This window comes from Dipodomys ordii, unplaced genomic scaffold (assembly GCF_000151885.1).
Source record: "Dipodomys ordii isolate 6190 unplaced genomic scaffold, Dord_2.0 Scaffold8, whole genome shotgun sequence".
NCBI lineage: Eukaryota > Metazoa > Chordata > Mammalia > Rodentia > Heteromyidae > Dipodomys > Dipodomys ordii.
Genome location: NW_012267224.1, coordinates 18,254,802 through 18,274,938, shown reverse-complemented (window position 1 = coordinate 18,274,938; position 20,137 = coordinate 18,254,802). Strand labels below are relative to the sequence as shown.

The 20,137-nt window shown below is 39.6% G+C and overlaps 2 protein-coding genes across 2 annotated transcripts in view; one reads left to right on the top strand and one right to left on the bottom strand.

Annotated features, from left to right (window-relative positions):
• Tmem156 (transmembrane protein 156) overlaps nt 1-20,137 on the top strand; it is an 88,020-nt gene that overhangs the window by 44,059 nt on the left and 23,824 nt on the right. The gene's annotated exons all lie outside the window — the stretch shown is intronic.
• Fam114a1 (family with sequence similarity 114, member A1) overlaps nt 2,175-20,137 on the bottom strand; it is a 54,043-nt gene continuing 36,080 nt past the window's right edge. The window contains exons 8-13 of the mRNA XM_013009120.1: nt 18,117-18,208; nt 12,947-13,108; nt 11,949-12,088; nt 8,888-8,960; nt 5,926-5,979; nt 2,175-3,087 (exon numbers count right to left, since the gene is read on the bottom strand). Coding sequence (XP_012864574.1) covers nt 2,965-3,087; nt 5,926-5,979; nt 8,888-8,960; nt 11,949-12,088; nt 12,947-13,108; nt 18,117-18,208 — 644 coding nt within the window. The 3' untranslated portion in view covers nt 2,175-2,964. The remainder of the gene's footprint in view (nt 3,088-5,925; nt 5,980-8,887; nt 8,961-11,948; nt 12,089-12,946; nt 13,109-18,116; nt 18,209-20,137) is intronic.

Below are 20,137 nucleotides of genomic sequence, written 5' to 3'. Positions count from 1 at the left end.
TGGATTATTTAAGTGTAGGTGGAAGCTTTAAGATGTGGGATTCAGTTTTGCTCTTTAGATCTGCAAGTATCAATACAACAACCCCCTCCCCGATTTCACTTGAAGGCATTTTTACTTTGAAATATACTTTGGACACTTTATTTAATAAAGCATAGACATAGAGCTACATTCATTATTATGTAGACTAGAACTTACTTTGCACTAGAGGTAAGAGAAACCTGACATGCTTGTTCAGGGTAATGGCATAGAGTGCAATGAGCTCAGTTTATGTAAAGGATTACTGAAGGAATAAAAACCTCCACAGCTAGTTTGCTCAGTCATTCATTCAGCAATTGATTGACATTTACCCAGATCCAGAGGCTGTACTTTGTTGGCTTTTAAAGCAAAGTAAAGAAAGAGCAAGGATTTCAAGGTGAGGGGGAAATCTAATATTGAAAGAGTAATCTTGAAGGGTGAATATCTGTTAAGGAGTTATTCTTAAATAATGCAATTCACAGACCATCAAACAGAGAAACATCTCTCAGTCTATTCTCACGGGCAACCTTTAACATTCTATCATAAAAGATAAGGATTGCTATTTTATCTTATAATTAAAATGTGAGGGGCTGTAGCTGTAGCTCAGGGGTAGAGCACTTACCCAACATATGCAAGACTCTTGGGATGGATCCCCAGCACCGTAAGGTTTTTTCTTCTTCTATGCATTATATCACTAAAAGGGTACAGTTAGAACTGGATGCTAAGATTCTAGCTCCTTTGTAAATACTTGTTTTAGGCCAGGCAAGATGGCTTTTGCCTATAATTACAGCTATTCAGTGAATGAAGATCAGGCAGTTCTCAGTTCAAAGTCAGGCCAGATGAAAAGTTAACAAGAGCAATCAAGCCATAAGCTGGATGTAGTGGTGTTCCCCGGTATACCAGCTACATGGGAGGCTGTGGGTAGGAGGATCATAGTCTGAGGTTGGCCCTGGATGAAAGTACCTCAATACCTACCTGAAAAATAACTTAAAAATACAAAAGGGTTGAAAGCATAGCAGAAGTGGTAGAGTGCACACCTAGCAAACTTGAGGCCCTGAATTTACTCCTCAGTGCTGCCAAAAAAACAAAAAGAAAATTTTCTTTTACATTTCCATGTAATATCTAAATCCATCTAGTGCTTAAAACCAAAACAAATATTTAAAAAAATCTCTTGTAATCTAAATCACTTTCTTTGTTCTACCCACAAACACTGTAAAAATTTATAAAGAAGTAAATGTAATATATTCATCAGGTAACCACCTCTAGATTTATTAAAACAATTCAGGCAATCAGAAAAGGAGAAGAAAACATCTTCAACAGAGCTCTCTTAGAATTTTATTTTTCCAGGCTGTAAATAAAATTGTTTCTTCAAATGTTCTACTTTGCTGTTCCAGCAGATCAACAAATGAAATACAAAAACCAAAGATAAATGAATTGCTAATAAAAGTAGGATGATATGAAAATATCCTTACTTGACCAGTAGGGAACAAATGCAGATGGTTATCAAGGAAATAAAGGATTTCTCACACTTGCTAAGCTATAAGCTTCTTTTGCTCTGAGAGAGCCACTGGACAGATGTCTTCTGACACTTCAGTAGGGATGTCAATGAGGCTCTGAAATAGCATCACCCAAACTCCCCACCTTCAGCACACACATGGAACTCAGAGCACATGCAGGTCACCCAGACCCCTCCAAGCTGCAAGGTCTTTGGTACAATCTCCCTGGATCAACATATCAGTTAAGTCAACTCTCATCTCAGTATTTCCTGTGATTTTCCTCCAGTGAATGAGATCTTATCAGCAGAGTTCTAAAATGCAGACCTGTGATATTATTGTGTTGAAACACTTTAAATTTTCTATTAAATCTCTATGTATATCTGTATCTAAGCTTTGAGATGGTATCATAATGTACTTTAAACTGTATCTTTTTTCCGTGTGTGTGTGTGTGTGTGTGTGTGTGTGTGTGTGTGTGTGTGTATACTGGGGCTTGAAACCAGTGCCTAAGCACTCTCCTTAAGCTTTTTTGCTCAGGCCTGGGACTCTATCACTTGAACCACATCTCCATTTTGGCTTTTTGGTGGTTAATTGGAGATAAGATTCTCAGTGACTTTCCTGCCCAGACTGGAACTGAATTGTGATGCTCAGATCTCAGTCTCCTGAATAGCTAGGATTACAGTAGTGACCTGCTACTTACTTTTAAAAATACCCCTTTCATATATATTTTTATCCTATATACAAAGTGTGGGATAAAAAAGTTCAAGGGGGGTAGAAACCTAAGTAACTGAAGGTAGACCATTTATAGCACCGATTGCCTTGTTCTCCAAATGTTTAGATTTAGGCAATTTAATAGTACTTTAAATAATTATTTTAAGAATTGTTGTAAAAACCTCTTTCAGAATATGTATCTCTCTAGAGTGAGATTACATTCCTTTAATGTAAGCATATATTAGGTGTGCAATAAATGCTTGTTGAAAGAATGAATGACTTATAAAGGAATAATTATATTCTTCTGTCACTGTAATAGGTAAAAATTTAAGTAGTGTTATTTTTGACCCATAACATTTATGCAACACAACAAAGTTCCACATAATAATAGTATTAAAGAGACACTTGATAGTATGTGACATTCAAAGATAGAAATTTAAGCAATTCATGAAAAATCTTGGGTCTGCCTATGAATTTTTAAATATAGCATGTCTGACTAGGGAAATAGATTCAAATATTTGTGGGTAAATTTCAGAGATTTAAGCTGTATTAACTTAAATTAATATAAAGAAAACACAACTGTTTTTAAAAATGGCGATATACATGAAAGGAAACACTAACTTTCTTGAAACTTGCAAATCTGTGCAAAATTGCTGTCTGTCCTCCATCGAGTGTCTGGCAGGCTCAGCTGATAGCTTCTCCTTACGCGGTGCAGAGCAAAGTGATGGCTGGCCATGCTCTTGAGCTAGACAGAGTCTGTCAAGGTCATGGCTGTGCTTTTCAAACAACTAGTGTGAATGTGGGAAACTTGCAGCACGGGCAGCAGCAGCTGGAAGGCATCCTGGACATATGTGGTGCTATTGCAGCCCTGCAAGAGGGAAACAAATGGAGTTGAAGGAATATTTTCATACATCAACCTATGGTTCTCCCTTTTTTTTTTTTTTGAACTCAGGGCCTCATGCTTTCTTGGCAGGTGATCTACCCCTTGTGTCATGCTCCTAGCCCTTTTTGCTTTTTTTTAACCTGGTGCTCATCTGACTGAAATCCTCCTATCTCTGCTTGGCTGAGATAAAAGACATGACCCACACACTTGGCCCTAGATCTCTGAACTGGCTAATGATCCCTTTCATCTGAGAGGAAACATTAGCAAACTGGAACATCATGAAGTTCCTGTAATGCTTGTAGTGGCAAGAGATGTAAACACATTTTGTTTGTGCTGAGCCTGGGGCTTGAACTCAGGGCCTGAGCACTGTCCCTGAGCTATTTTTTGTTCAAGACTGGCTTAACCACTACAGTTTCCAGCTTTTGGTCATTAACTGGAGATAAGAATTTCATGGACTTTCCTGCTTAGGCTGGCTTCAAACCTGAATCCTCAGATCTCAGCCTCCTGAGTAACTATGATTATAGGCATGACCCACCAGTGCCCAGCTATAAACACATTCTTTAAATGAAGTATGCGTAGCTCTTCATTGTCTGTATTACCAGAGAGAAGAATTCACTCATAAGGCAAATGAGGCAAATCATTCCCATGGGCTTTTAAGGGGCATGAGTTTGTATTTTTATACACACATGTATATGTACATATACCATAGATGACCTAGTGTGCCAAGTATTATCTATTCCTTTCCAACCTTAATCATGCTGCTCTAAAATCCCACAAGAACATGCAGAAAAATAGTCATATTCTAACCTATAGCTGAATAAGCAGTGTGGTCTACACAAAGCTAGTTGTAGATTTGATTAGTACAGAAGCATACACGGCAACCCATCACACCCTGTGTCATGGCACGGGGTGCTGGTACCTTCTGCTGGGCTTGGATATGCAATATTACAACTTGGGCTCTGTGGTATACTCCCGAACAATACTAAAACGCAGAGAGGCCACTGAAAGTTTAGGATAGAGCTGGTGGTAGCTCTATCCACTCAGTCCAACCCAGTGGTCCAACCCAGTGAGCCTAGTATGTGTGAGGCCCTGGGTTTGATCTTCAGCATCACAAACAAACAAACAATAAACTTCAGGTAACTAAAACATATGAAAAACTTCTACTGGAGGAATGAATGAATCATGGGTTGACCTCCTAATTTGTGATGGCTAATTGGTGAATGGATGGGAGGCCAGGGGAAGGATTTTCCTGTTTGCTATTCTACCTCTGCCTGCCAGTATTTCCTCTTAGCTGTGTCTGTCCCTCTGGACTTGTCCCTAAGTTCTTGTCCCTACAGCTAACTATTCCACTGAGTGACTGTGTCCTGAACACTAACCATGGTGCTTCTTGTCTGTTATTTTTGTTTTTGTCAGTCGTGGGCCTTGAACTCTGGGCCTGAGCGCTGTCCCTCAGCTCTTCAGCTCAAGGCTAGCACTCTACCATTTGAGCTACAGCACCACTTCCGGTTTTCTGGTGGTTTATTAGAGATAAGAGTTTCATGGACTTTCCTCTCCGGGCTGGCTTTGAACCATGATCCTCAGATCTCAGCCTCCTGAGGAGCTAGGATTACAGGTGTGAGCCACCGGTGCCCGGCTTCGTCTGTTATTTTTGTACCTTGGTATTTTTCTTAGTGCTAAGGTATAGTCCCGCAAACACATTACTGCAAATCAGGCAGCCCTGCTCAAGTGTCATAATTTCCAGAGACTGCTATTTACAACTACGTTAGAAAGCAAACCACTGCATATACCCTGGCCAGGCTCCGCTTCAGCTTGTGAACATCTTGTGACATCAGCTTCAGATATGTCCTTGTCTTATTGTTTGGCCCCTAACTGATGACTTCCCATACCAACCACAGAGACATCCAGTGCCTGCGCTCCAGAACAAGAACCCTGGGTCTCTTCTCACTGTTCTTAGAGGAGCTACAGGAACCTTACACCTGTACAGTTGGTGTTATGAAGGTCTTTTGAGCAAGTGGGTAATGCAGTCTGTAGTCACAGAGAGTGATGAATGACCAGAGTCTAAGCATTCTATGTTTGTGTCTCATGTATGCATGCGTGTGTGTGTGGGGGGCATGGTACTTGGTACTGACCTCTGGGCCTTGTGCTTGCTAGGCAAGTGCTCTACCATTTGAACCATATACCCAATCTTTCTGCTTTTTTACTTCATGTTCTGGATAGGGTCTGACACTAGGATTCTCCTGCCTTCACATTCCAAGTAACTGGGACTACGGGCATGAACCACTGCGTCAGGCTTGTTTTTGAGATAAGAATCTCCCTAACTTTCACCCAGGCTGATCGGACCATGATTTCCCCATCTCTTTTTCCTCAGTAGCTAAACTTACAGGCTGGGCCATGTCTGGTTCCTATTCCCCCATTCCCGCCTCTCACTTGTCATTTTTGCTACTCTGGAGCTTAGACCTAGCTAAGACCAAAGGTTATTGTGAACAGAGGGAAATGCCCTGATTTACAGAAATCATCTTCAAGGAATAATCCCTCATCACAGCCAATAATCACTATTAAATCCAGTGCAAGACTGGCAGCAGGAATCAGAAATAACATGCAAGCTTTGCATTTCTTTTTATAATCAGGGATTCTTGTAAATTAGGTATTGTTGCTTCATCAGAGAGTTTACAGCTGGTTCGGCCACACAAATGTACTCTAAAAAGACTGTTGATGCTAAGATTTAGGATGGAAATAACACTGGAAAGAAAGACAGAGAAGGGAAAAATATAGCTGTAACATTTGCTTTGATTCAGAAGCCCCCTTTCCCCAGGGGCTACTTACCTCTAACAATACACTATTGATCATGGGGTTGAGGACCTCAGCCTTCTTGTTGCTCTGTGGAATCAAATGAATGAAATTGGCAGATTAGGGACTTGTATCTTAAGGCTTGCCACATAAAATGTAAGACACCAGCTTCAATGAAGATCTCCTTGAGAGGAAGGGAGAAGTAGAATGCAGGCTTTGTACTCTAACTTCTAGATGAGAAAATGGAGACTAGGAAGATTGAGAAACTTGTGTAAGGTCACAGAGTAATAACTGTAAACTCAGATTACGCTCATTTTAACTAAAGTTTTTAGCAGATGCAGGAATAGGGGGAGATTAAGCCTGGTTGTTCAAGTATGGGATTAAATTCTGCTTTATGAGGGAGGGGGTGACAATGTTCAAAAAGAAATGTACTCAATACCTGACTTATGTAACTGTAACCCCTCTGTACCTCACCTTTTCAATAAGAATAAAATAAAATACACTGGGACATGATAAATGATACAGGTCTCTAGGCGTTCATACAGTATTAGACTAAAGGTGAATATTCTTAGGAGATCACATACATCTTATGAACTCCACAAAGTAGAAACAAGAGGTTCTTTTTCTTTGTTGCTGTTTTTGTTTTCATTTTCTTTTGTCTTGTTGTTTATCTGTCTTTGGGAGGGTAAGGGGGTTATAGAAATGGTAGGACAAAGAGTAAACAAATGCAGTAGTCATAGTCACTAGACCCGATGTTGAAAATGAGCTATATAACTTGTGGATGGGGATGGAAGGAAAAAAATTGTGAGTGAGGGAAGGGGCAACATTGTTAAAAAAGAAATGTACACCGGGTGCTGGTGACTCAAGCCTGTAATCCTAGCTACTCGGGAAGCAGAGATCTGAGGATTGTGGTTCAAAGCCAGCCATGAGACTCTTATCTCCAATTAACCATCAGAAAACCAGAAATGGTGCTGTGGCTCAAGTTGTAGAGCGCTCACCTTGAGCTGAAGAGCTCAGGGACAGTGCCCAGGCCCAGAGTTCAAGTCTCACGACCAACAAAACAAAACAAGAAATGTACTCTTATTTGACTTATGTAATTGTAATCCTCTGTACATCACCTTTACAATAACAATAAAAATTAAAAAAGGAGAAAGACAATGTGAGAAAGGAAAAATAACTTTGATAAATAGTTTGTTATATCTTTGCATTTCTCAGTTTAAAATATACCGCATTATGATACCTTATCTAGCTTCTTGAGGGGTTTTTATTTCCTAATTTCTTTTTTGGTCTCCCTCAAATTTTACAGGTAGGTTAGGTCCTTCATTTATCTACCTTAGATCCAACTCTTCTTTTCTTTCTTCTTTTACCTGCAAACATGATTGGTTGGACATACAGAATTTTCCAAAATGGTAACAAAATTAAAGTACCCTTAAATACAACCTAGAGACAGATCGTGTTAATACAATTTGAAAAATGAAATATATACAAAGCACAGTACACAAAATTTAGTATAAACAGGTCCTTACAAAGTGAGAGAGAATGTATCATTATCCTCATTTGTGCTACTGGTCTGTAATCAAGTTTTCCTATCCTAACATGCACAACCTATTCTTACACAATAAATCATGAAAAGGCCTGGAGAGAGGAGACAATTGTAATATGTTTATTTCCCGTACTGTACTTGAAAGAGTTTGTGGCAAACAAAGGCATATAAATTAAATAGATCTTTCCAGAGCAGCCAACTTTCATTGGCATTACTGAGGATAAAGTAATGTCTCACAGAAGAAACCATAATGGAATCTTGGGGAGAAAAAAAATCCTCCTTAAAAACCCCAAGAATTTTTGAATGTAACCACAAAATCCATTATGGTTGCTTTCCTTTTTATTTGATTATCAATAACCTCTAAAATATAATCAAAATGAGGGCAATAAAATGGCATTGGTTTTTAGAATCAATGAGATGTGCAAGCAATTTAAACTGAGTCTGGAGAACAATATACACTCATTAACTTCAAGTTATGAGTAATGGCTGTTTTAGAAAGCAGAAACAATGACTTGATACAAATGATTCATCACAGCCCAAGATGGGGCATTGTTGTGGTTAGATGACATTCCAGTAAATTCTGTCATAATAATCCCAGCTTATTCTTTCTCCCAAATGATAACATATGTGCTCCTGACTTTGTGAACACAAGCATTTGTACATAGGGGTATATATTACACACATGTTAAGTTCAAGAACAAATGCCAAATGCCAGTGGTTCACATCTGTAATCTTAGCTACTCTGGAGGCTGAGACCTGAAGATCATGGTTTGAAGACAGCTTAGGCAGACAAATTCATGAACCTCTTACTTCCAATTAAGCAGCAAAAATCCAGAAGTGGAGGTGTGGCTCAAGTGGTAGAGTACCAGCCTTGAGTGGAACTAAAAGTATGACCTCAAGGCCCTGAGTTCAAGCCCACTACTTGCATGTACAAAAAGAAGTTTAGATATACATTCACCCAGTAGAGACTTGCTACATAAAATATGCTAGTACTGGGGCTTGAACTCAGAATATAGGTGCTGTCCCTTAGCTTTTTCACTCAAGCTTTCTCCACTTACAGATATTTGGTGTTTAATTAAAAGTCGCACAAACTTTTCTACCCAGGCTGCCTTTGAACTACGATCCTCACGTCTCAGTTTCCTGATTAGCTATGATTGTAGGTGTGAGCCACCAATGTCCAGCTGACATTTTTTAACAAGAAAAAAGGCTGGTAAAAGTCTCATCTCCTGTGCAACATCTCAGATCTGTGAGACAGCAGACTTGGGCATAGAACCTGGGCATAGCAAGCCCCAAGTTGCCCAATAGTACAGGCGGTGCTTTTGGTTGAATTCAGCCCATAGCATGGCACAGGCTCTGTTTATGGAGCTACTCCAAAAGGTGCTGCACTCCCTGCTTTTTAAAATATTGCTATTTTTTCACCTTCTAAAGGAAAGTAGGGCTATGAGGAAATCTTACCCCAGTAGTGGTTAAGACATTTGTATACTTCTTTGTTAACGAGGCTACTTCATTGCACATCGCAGTAGTCAATCTGAAATAAGTTAAGAGTTTGGAGGCTTCAATACAGTAAAGTAACTGGCATGGTACTTACTGATATCAATGAATTATTTCATACAAGCATGTAAGTTCAAAGCTAGTCTACAGAAATAAACAAGCAAACAGTTCTTAACAAGCTTCCAAAGAAGAGAATTCTCTCCACGTTTAATGAAAGGATAACTATTTAAGTCATTTGACCTCTTTTGAGGTCAAGCAGCATGCAGAAAATACGAAGCCTGGTCTCCACATCTATAGAAAATAGAATTTTCCCAGGTGACCTGTCTCTGGCTTTTGGATCACTTTATAATAATGAATACTCAATGAGTCATTATGTTAAGTATACTTGTTTGCCTGGTCATATTCAGTCCTCCAGTAATCTTGTGGGTTGTATTATTGCTTTCCTTTTATATAGATGAAGTAACCTGACTAGGAGTAGAGGTGGGATTTTTTTAAACTCAGGTCTCTCTCTCTTGTTCTCTCTCTAACTAGGAGTGAACTAAGACCTTGTACTTGCTAGACAAGCACTCTACCACTTCAGTCATTTCCCTGATCCTTTTGCTTTCAATTTAGTTTTTTACTAACTGCTTGGGCTGACCATGGATTTTAATCCTTCTACTTCTGCCTCTTGAATATCGGGATGACAGTTGTGCACCACTATGTCTGGCCCTCCACTGTGCCTTTATTGATTATGTGTTTCCTATAGGTCTCTAAATAAAGATCATATAGAATATGTTTTTATGATATATCAAAGAATCTCAATGTTTTTGCCCATTCCACATGTAGGACTTTATCTTAAGAAAACAAAGTAAGAGAGAAACAAAAGTTCAGTTGAAATAGTGTTTTCCTAACATAGTGGATGATGATAAAAGCTAAAAAATCAAATTACCTGACAATATGGGTCCTGTCTGATTTTTTAACAATTAGTGTATATGGCTTTTATGAATACTGGTGAGAATGCTATTGAAAAAACTATAACTCTAAGTTCAGAATCTTAAATGCTTAAAGATCTAGTGAAATCAGGAGAGAAGTTTTTTGATAAACATGAGCCCCATCTAGCTTGCATATTCATGGTATGTGTGTGTGTGTGTGTGTGTGTGTGTGTGTCTATGTGTCTGTCTGTCTGATTATTCAGGTGTTGTAGTTAGACTTGTGGATCTCTCGCTCCCCTTCCATCTCTCCATCTCCCTCTTGTCTGCCTGTGTGTGTGCGTGTGTGCACATACCCACATGCGTGGATCAAATCTATAGACTCACACATGGTAGGCAAGTGCTCTACTGCTGCATTACACACTCAGTCCTATGTTTTCAGGTCTGATGAGCTACACTGTGGCATCTGTCCGTCTGACCTTGTCTGCAGAAAGCATCAAAAATAAGGCAAGGAGACAGCCTAGAGCCATCTGTCTACATTTTTGAGTAGGCGGTGGAGGGGCACTTACGCTAGAGCCCTCAGGGGCCTGGGCAGCTTGGGAAAGGTGGGGCAATCAGGGCTGACAATCAGAAAAGAGCTAAGAAAGAAGTCCTCCTCTCTACACTCAGGGTCGATAACTTCAGCTCTCCTTCAAAGATAACATAATCACCAGATATTCTCCTCAATATTTTAAACTTTCTTGTTTTGTCCTTTCTTTGTTCTATATTTTGAGCAAGTACACATCTTTCTAGGAGTATTACAGGGGGGTGATTATGTACTTTTTTCTCTCTATATTAATCTATTTTGTGGGAGTACCTTTTAAAATTTATTACGATTATAAAGGTAATGTACAAAGGGGTTACAGTTACATAAGTCAGGTAAAGAGTACATTTCTTTTTGGAAAATGTTACCCCTTCCTTCGCTCTCTCCCAGTCTTTCCCTCCCATACACACCCACAATATGTACTTCTTAAAATATCTTTTATTGCTACATGTTTCGATACAAATATTTAGACTAGCAGACAAATCTTTATCACTGAGAAAAATGCTACCAGCACCAAGTCATTAACTTTGTGGAGGTCCTTCAACTAAAAATGTCCTTCCTGTTCTATCAAACACAGTAAGTAATAAGTAAAGCTTACCTAGCTGGTAAAATGAGCAAAAATATTGAGGTATGTGTGTATGTTTGTGTGTTTCTATATGTTTTCAAGGGGCTTACTTTGGTTTGTGTTTTAATAATGAGAAGGCATTTGGGACATGTGTTAATTTTCTATGCTATAGTACACAGTCATATGCATAAACATGTGTACTTTAAATCCTGCCAATGTTCCAAAAGGTACTTTGTAATAACTTTACCTTATGTTAAATTACACATGTGTATTATTTTTTCAACTGCATGTCAACCATCATTATGTGCTAGTACAGGTGGGTATCTATATATATGTACTTATTTCTGCTAAGCTAATAATCATAGCAAGTCTTTGTGAAAGAGCATAAACTATTATAACAGAGACATAATACAACCCACAGGGCAGTGGTTTACATTAGCCACCATCACTGTTCAGAGCTGCCACAACTTCCTGGGAACTGGAAGTGCCCTTGTCTATTTTGTGAAGCTAGCTGAGTAGTTACATTAGAGTGTTCTTCTCTGTGTGCAATGTGGAACATAGAACTACTCTAAAAGGCCTTTACTTCCAAGACTTTGATCTACTAAAATAAGCACTTTTGAAGTTCTGAATGATTTACTATGCTTTCTCTTAAATTTCCTTATAAAGAATTCCTGAAGTACCTAGTTAATTCTTGTTCTTCTTCCTCCTCCTTCTCTATCCTCCCCCCTTCCTCCTTAATTTCCTTTCTCTTTCTTTTTTCTCTTCCTACTCAGCTTCTTCTTCCTATATAAGGAATTTTTAAGTGAGTATTTCTTAAGGTGACAATGGGACAAACGGTTTGGTTGACACAGAATCTGGCTATTTAGTTGCTTAGGATATATAGTGTGCACACAAACACACACACACACACACACACAATACACACACACATCTATAATTGAAAAATGAAGAATAAAAAGTGGCATTTACTTTATCAGGACTTTTGCTTGGTCCTGGGCTGGTTTCTCTTCTTCTTGTCCATGAAGAATTAATTCTGCGACTTTATGAAGTTGCTCAATACAGCGCGCAGTTACTTCAGCCAGACTTTCAATGGACAACATGTATACTTCCTGAATCAATACCAGAGAATTATTCACTGAGCAGATATTAAAAAATGATATAATTCTCTCTTCTGCTGGGGATTGACCTTGGGCCCTTGTCACATGCTAAGTACACACTCTACCACTGAACTTCATCCTTAGCACTTAAATGATTGAATCCTTCGTAAAAATGCATAATGTACAAAAGTTTATACCAAGATTATGGGCAGTCTAAGACTTTTTCTGGGTTCCCAGGGAGGTGACGTGCCTGTTTATTCATGGTGGGTCTCCTGAACTCAGAGCAATGATGAGTTCACAAGAGGCAGGTGCTAACTGAGGTATGTGGAAAGGAGGTGGAATGAGAGACTCCTTCAGCATTTTTTTCCTTAGAATTACCTAACTTAGCTACTTGCTTTAAAATTTAAGTTCAACATAAGGTACATATATTGCAAGCTATTTTTTTGAATATGGGCAGGACATAAAGTGTGCATATATAAATTTTATTAAAGTATAGAATAAAAAGCACAGAAATGAGTTTTGAAAAAAACCCTTCAATTACATTGTTAGTTATGGAGTATAAAGACATTATATAATAAAAATTTGCATATAAGATGGATACTTACCCTAAATGTAAATCAATTGTGTTCTTAAAGAGATCTTTCTTCGTTTAAATTATACTTGTTAAGCTATGGAGAAAAGCTACAATAATCTATTCTGATTTATAAATTGTCTCAGCATACAGAAATTTTAGTGTTTATTAGATTCCTAATTATTTTTATGTAGGACAGCTTAGAAATAAAAAAGAAATCCTCCTCACTAAAATTAGGCTGCCAATAAAATTAATAAAAGATTATTATCCTTCCTGTGGACAATCCAGAATGAACTTACCTCTATAGTTTTGGTTTTCTTTTCTTCTCTTTTCTCTTCTTGAGGGTCTTCAGCTTTTTCTTCCTTTTCATCCTTCTCAGTCACCTCTTCTGATTCCTTGGTCATATCCACAGGGGCCATGGTTTGATCCTCTTCTACCCAATCATGAGCTTTCTTCATGGCCTGCAATGGCCCCCAACCAAGCAATCCAGTCATTGCGGGAGCATAAAATCAAAGTCATTCCAACCCCCAGCTTAGAACCTCCAGCAAGGGGCGACTCTATGTTTAAGAAGAGATAGGACCATACCTCAACCTTCTTAAACATAATATAATCAACTATTGTTTGTTTAAAAAAACACCCATAAACTAGTTTCTGCTATTGATGCATAGCATACTACTATTATTTGTCTTTTCATATAAATACCATATATATGTAAAATTTGAATATTTGAAAATTTTATTTGTGCTGTCAACTTGGAAAAAGTATCTCAATTTATCATGTTGTACAAAAAATAATAGCCAAATTGGTCTAGACACTTAATTTTTTCCATTTGTGTAGGAGTAACACAGTGTATTAAATATATGCATATATATTTAGTATATACATGTTAACATTTAATCTGCCTACATAGACTTGATTACAGAAATAAAGCGGCATTCTCTAAATAATAAAATAATATAACAAGAAAGGGGAACAGAGTAGAAAGTTGCAGAACGTCTTGCCAGGCCTGAGACTTTTTTTCCAGTACTGGGGTTTGAACTTAGGGTTTTGAGCTTGCTAGGGAGGCACTCTACCACTTGAGCCATATATGCTCTAGCACTTTTTGCTATGGTTATTTTTTAGATAAGATCTCACTTTTTATCCAGGCTGGTTGGATTGTGATTTTTTTTTTGGTCTGTCCTGGGGCTTGAACTCCGGCTAGGCACTGTCACTAAGCTATTTATCTCAAGGCTAGCACTTACCACTTGAGCCACAGCACCACTTCTGGTTTTCAGGTGGTTAATTGGAGATAAGAGTTTCACTGACTTTCCTACCTGTGCTGGCTTTGAATTGTGATCCTCAGATCTTAGCCTCCTAGCTAGGATTATAGATGTGAGCCACCAGTGCCTGGCTTGGATTGTGATATTCTTATTTATGCTTTCTACGCAGCTGGGATAATAGCTTTTTCATTTTATGTTTTCACAAGATCTTGTAAACTTTTCCCCAGGTTGGCCACAAACTGTGATCCTCCCTATTTCAACCTTCTAAGTAACTAGGATTACAGGCATGAACCACTACACCCAGCTGGACCTTTGTACTCTTTTTTTTTTCAGTTGGTTGTGGGGCCTGAACTCTGGGCCTGGGTCTGGGCCTGGGCACTGTCCCTGAGCTCTTCAGCTCAAGACTAGCACTTACCACTTGAGCCATAGTGCTACTTCTGGCTTTTTCTGCTTATGTGGTGCTGAGGAATCAAACCCAGGGCCTCATGCATGCAAGGCAAGCATTCTACCACTGGGCCACCTTCCCAACCCGTGTGTACTTCTAAAAAAGTATGATATGCAGATAAGAATAAAAATGTCTGTTACACTGAAAAATCTACAGTATACTTTTCACTTTTCATGGCAAGTATATAAAAAAAAGAACAGGTACTTTTTCCTTTATGAGCTGGAAATTTAGCCAGGACCATAGCTAAAGCCAATTTCCTCGAAACTTATCAGGTTTCAGAAGCCTAATAACATATCAAGCTGGGGAGATGAAAGATGGTTCTGCTCTTCCTGATTCATGGCAGGTCTTCCAGGCTCCACGGGGAGGGAAGTGGCTGGAATAGGCCTGAGGCTGCTCTGGGACTAGTTTAGCCTCACAAGAGCGCAATGTAAGCAACCCCTGGCTTCAAAATCATGACTTAGTTAAAGATGTAGAAACAATCTTGCCTCAATATCGTTTCTTGCATCTAAAAGGGCAGCCTTATCCAGATTTTTATCAGGTTGCTTAAGTCCCTTGCTAAGGTAAAAAGTATTTATTGGCTTATGCCAACACGATTTAAAGTTGAACATATCAGAATGTTGAGTGGCACATGGAAACAAAGCTGTGCTTGGTGTGTCTTCTTCAGGGATAAAGGTTGACTCTAAGTATTGTAAATAAACCACTGCAACCATGCAGCCACCCGGGGCCCTCCCAGCATTGGCAGATGCTGCAGGGAGATGGATTAGGCAATTTCCCACTGTGTTCAAGTCACTGACCCACCAGCATCAATGACCCCTAGAAAGAGAAAGAAATCACTCATCTCACCACCTCGAAGCTCACTCTGCCCTGTCCTCACCCACATTGGTGAGGGCTGTGTAAAACACTGTGGCTAAGAAATTGAAAGGCTAAAAGAAGGAGGGGAGAAAGAAAAGGATATCACACTGCTGAGATAAAGGAATGATCAGTGTCCTCTTAAGAAATCCCACAGCAAACAACATTGAGATACCACCTCACCCCAGTTAGAATGGCTATAATCATCTAATAACAACAGATGCTGGAGGGGATGTAGACAGAAGGGAACCTTACTGCATTGTTGGTGGGAGTGTAAACTTGTTCAACCACTTTGGAAAGTAGTATGGAGGTTCCTCAAAAGACTCCACATAGAGCTCCCTTGTGACCCAGCAATCCCACTTTTGGGCATTTACCTAAATGTTTACAAACAAGACCACACTAAAGCTACCAGCACGACTATGTTTATTGCAGCCTTATTTACCATAGCTAAGATATGGAACCAACCCAGATGCCCCTCAGTAGATGAATGGATCAAGAAAATGTGGGGGCTGGGAAGGTGGCTCAGTGGTAGAGTGCTTGCCTTGCATGCATGAGGCCCTGGGTTCAATTCCTCAGCACCACATAAGCAGAAAAAAAAAAGGCCGGAAGTGGCGCTGTGACTCAAGTGGTAGAACACTCACCTTGAGCTGAAGAGCTGAGGGACAGCGCCCAGGCCCAGAGTTCAGGCCCCACGACCGGACACCCCCCCAATAAAAAAGAAAAAAAAGAAAAGAAAATGTTGTATATATACACAATGGAATTCTATGCCTCCATCAGAAAGAATGACATTGCCCCATTTGTTAGGAAATGGAAAGACTTGGAAAAAAATTATATTAAGTGAAGTAAGCCAGGCCCAAAGAAACATAGGTCCCATGGTTTCCCTTATTTGCAATAACTAGTATATATCTGAGACAAGCAGAAAGGTCAGATAAGTTGATGTTGGGCGAAATGAACCCCAAGATAAGGATTCAAATGGTTTTTCTTTCTTGCAATTGTTTCTAACATATTTATAAGATTATTTCTTTGTTGCTTTGTATATCCCTCCCCCATGGTATAACCCCTGTTTTCACTGTATTTGATGTTGGTATACTTTGTGGAGGGGAAGGGAAGAAACAAATTGTTTAAATAGGGATACAGGTGAACCCACTGCAACAATGAGATGTAGAAGTTGTTATGTCAAAAATGAACTTTACAACTTTGGGGGGGGGTCGCGGCACAGGGGTGGGGTGGGAAGGTATGGGACGGGAAACAAAGGAGGAGGCAACAATGCTTGATAAGAAATGTCCTCATTTCCTTGTCCATGTAATTGTAACCCTTCTATATGATATTTTCACAATTAAAAATAAAAAGAAATTTCACAGCAAGAGTATAAACTTGTTCAACCACTTTGGAAAGGAGTATGGAGGTTCCTCAAAAGACTCCACATAGAGCTCCCCTATGACACAGCAATCCCACAATTGTGGGATTGTGATCCCACGATCACAAACAAGGCCATACGAAAGGTGCCAGAACAACTATGTTTATCACAGAATTATTCACCATAGTTAAGACATTGAACCAACCCAGATACCCCTCAGTAGATGAATGGATCAAGAAAATGTGTGTGTGTGTGTGTGTGTGTATATATATATATATATATTTTATGCTTCCATCAGAAAGAATGACATTGCTCCATTTGTTAGGAAATGGAAAGACTTGGAAAAAATTATATTAAGTGAAGTAAGCCAGGCCCAAAGAAACATAGGTCCCATGGTTTCCCTTATTTGCAATAACTAGTATATGTCTAGGACAAGCAGAAAAGGTCAAAAGCTACGTACATATGACCATATAAGATGATGCTAAGCGAAATGAGGTTTTATCTTTCTTGCTGTTGTTTTTAATGTGTTTATAATGTATTATGTGATTTTTTTGTTTCTTTTGTGTATTCTTCCCCCAAGGTATAACCCCTGTTTTCACTGTATCTGATTCTGGTGCCCGTATCTTGTATGTACATTGTTCTAATTTGGGGAGGGGAAGGGAAATAACAAAATGCTGAAAATAAGGATACGGTTGACCCATTGTAACAATGAGATGTACAAGACACTATGTTGAAAACCAAGCTTTACAACTTGGGGGCGGGGAGGAGGTGGGGAGGTGGGGATGGAAGGGATGGTAGGGGAAAAACAAAGGAGGGGGTAACAATGCTTGATAGGAAATGTACTCATTACCTTACTCATGAAACTATAATCCCTCTGTACAGTATCTTTGCAAGACAAAATATATATATATTAAAAAAAGAAATCCCACAGAAAGACCTTATACTAGCTTACAAAACATACTGTGGTACTATTAGAGAAATAGACTGTTAATGCTGGAATGTTCTCAGACATGATATAGCTGTAGTAGCCCAGATGGGAGAGGTATGGTTCACCTAATTGTTACTTTTTCTCTCCCTCTCTCCCTCCCTTCATTCTTCTCTCCCTCCCCCTTTCCTTCCTCTCTCCCCCTCTTCTCCTCTCATATTTTCTCTTCTGTCTCTTTCTCTCTGCTTAATTCTGGTATATTTCCTTAAAAGGCTTGGTGAGAGGATTTAAAAAAATCCCTTGCTGACTCTTTACCCCTCTTCCTTCCCTGTGCCAAAGATAACAGCTACTCGGACAGAACATTTTATTTTGCCATGAGCAGATAAGTGACTCGTTCAAGGTCACAATGTAATTACCAGTAAAATTGCAAGGGGCAAGTCTCATGACTGTCTTGAATATTCTCTAGCAAGGCATGTCATTATGTTGCCTCCTCAAATCTTAATTACTTTCTTCCCTGTGCCATACAGGGACTGGGGTTTTCTGTTTCACCTGGATCTCTAGAGTTTTACATGGTAGGAGGTCCTACCTCTCAGCCCTTTTTAAAACCAAAGAGTCACAATCAGATGGTGCTGACCTTATTGAGCTTGTCAGGCGTGGCTGCAACATGTAATTCAAAGAGAAGCTCTGTAAGCATGCTAGCAAATTCGTCTCCCTTTTCTTCTAAGCCTAGAAATAGAACACAATAGAAATAAGAAGCATGATTTATTTTCCATCCTTCAGAATATGGCAGCTGCCCCCAATTTTCTAGGCTGCAGGGGGGTAGACGAAGGGGGCTGTGTCAGTCTGCCCTCTAGCTACTAGTGATGAGGGATGTTGGCCAATGCCAGTAAAACAGAGAGGTGTGCATGTAGTAGCTGGGTGAGGGGTGAGAGCTGAGGCTTGGTTGCAGATCCTCTAAGGCTGGACTGGGTTAACAAGAGGGCAGGAGGAAGTTTGTCTTTTTCACAGCTATCAGTGGCTAGTAGATGTTTGCTTAATGACTGAATGAAAAAAAAAACCAACAAAACACCTCTGCCCGGCTGCTGATACATGGACCATTTTATTTATGACCCAGAGTCTGTTTATGATTCGTAGTGATTCATCACACCCCGATGAGTCCCAGGGTACCCTTCTGTGTCCACAGAGACACAATACTGAGCACACAGAATTGGTCTCAGTGGGGTGCATCCCATCTGACTGAACAACATCATCTCTCTGGAGAAACTTCCCAAGGTTTCTAGGATACCTGACTGGTCCGGCAATACTCCTTAATGAGCTGTCTTCTTTTCAGACTAGAAGCTACCTACGGACAGAGACAGCTTTTATGTGGCTCATTTCTAAATTCAGACCACCCACACAGGGCCTGGAACCTACGAGGTGATAAAGTGAATATTTATGGAATCAATAATTTGTTAAATTATATAATACATATTAATAAGTATTATAAAATAAAAAAATCATTAACAACAGAGATCTTTAAAAGCTACAATCTTATTTCTTGCATTCACATCTAGAATGGTAATCTAAATGGTAATTCCATTTTAAAAGTTTCTGTATCGCTGAAGAGCTGATTTCATAGTGGGCTCATTACCCTATCTGGGGGGGAATAATAATTAATCAAGCCATTCACATGGCCCTGAGAAGCAAATGTTGGTTGGGAGCAAGAAGTGAGGTATCGCTAAGCCTTGTGAGAAATACAGCACAAGATAGGTTAGTTTCAGTTGTTTCGATAACAATATTGGCAGCTCATGAGGGTGCTTTGTATATCTTTCTTCAAAACATTTGACTTAGATCAGTTTATTACCTGTAACTTACCTTTTCTCATAAAGGAAACAGGTTAATAAGCAAAAAGGGTAGGTAAAGCATACATGTCAAGTAATCAAGTAGTAAGTTTTATGGAGAAGTGTAAGTCAAGGGATAGAATCAGTATAGCTGGGGCTTAGGAATTTTAAATAGGTCTGTATGTCAGTGTTCTTCCTATTCACCAAGAAGATTGTTTCAGGAGATGGGTTTTTGGGGGTAGGTGACTGAGTCATAAGCACGGAGCCCTCAACAATGAGATTAGTGCCCTTGCAGGCCTCTTCTACTATTTGAGTTCACAGCTAGAGGGCGCTGTTAATGACCACAGGCAGGCAGGCACTCGGTAGACAATGGATCTGCCAGCACTTGGTCTTAGATTTCACATCCTCCTTAACTGTGAGAACGAATCCACTGTTGTTTAGAAGCCACATAGTGTATGCTGGTTTGTTATAATAGCCTGAACAGGTCAAGATAGGAGGAAAGCTAAAGAAGGTGAAATTTAGTAATGACCTGGAGAAGGGCGGCCAAGAGTTAGCTGTGAGGGGAAGGAGTCTTCCAGAAGTAGCACAGTGAGAGGAAGGCCCAGGAGGGAGTGTGGCTGTGGCTGGCAAGTTTAGGGGACTAAGAAGAACCAAGTGCGGCGGCAGGAAAGAGAGGGAGGCGTGTGCCTTGGGTTAGAGATGACTTGTTGGCTTATGACAAATCCAAAATGAGCCCCGTTTTTACCCATAGAGATAAGTGCTGCGATTTCAGGGGCTTTTAGGGAACTAATCTAATTCTCAGGAGGGGGTTCAGAAGCCTTCCTGAAGGAGGTGA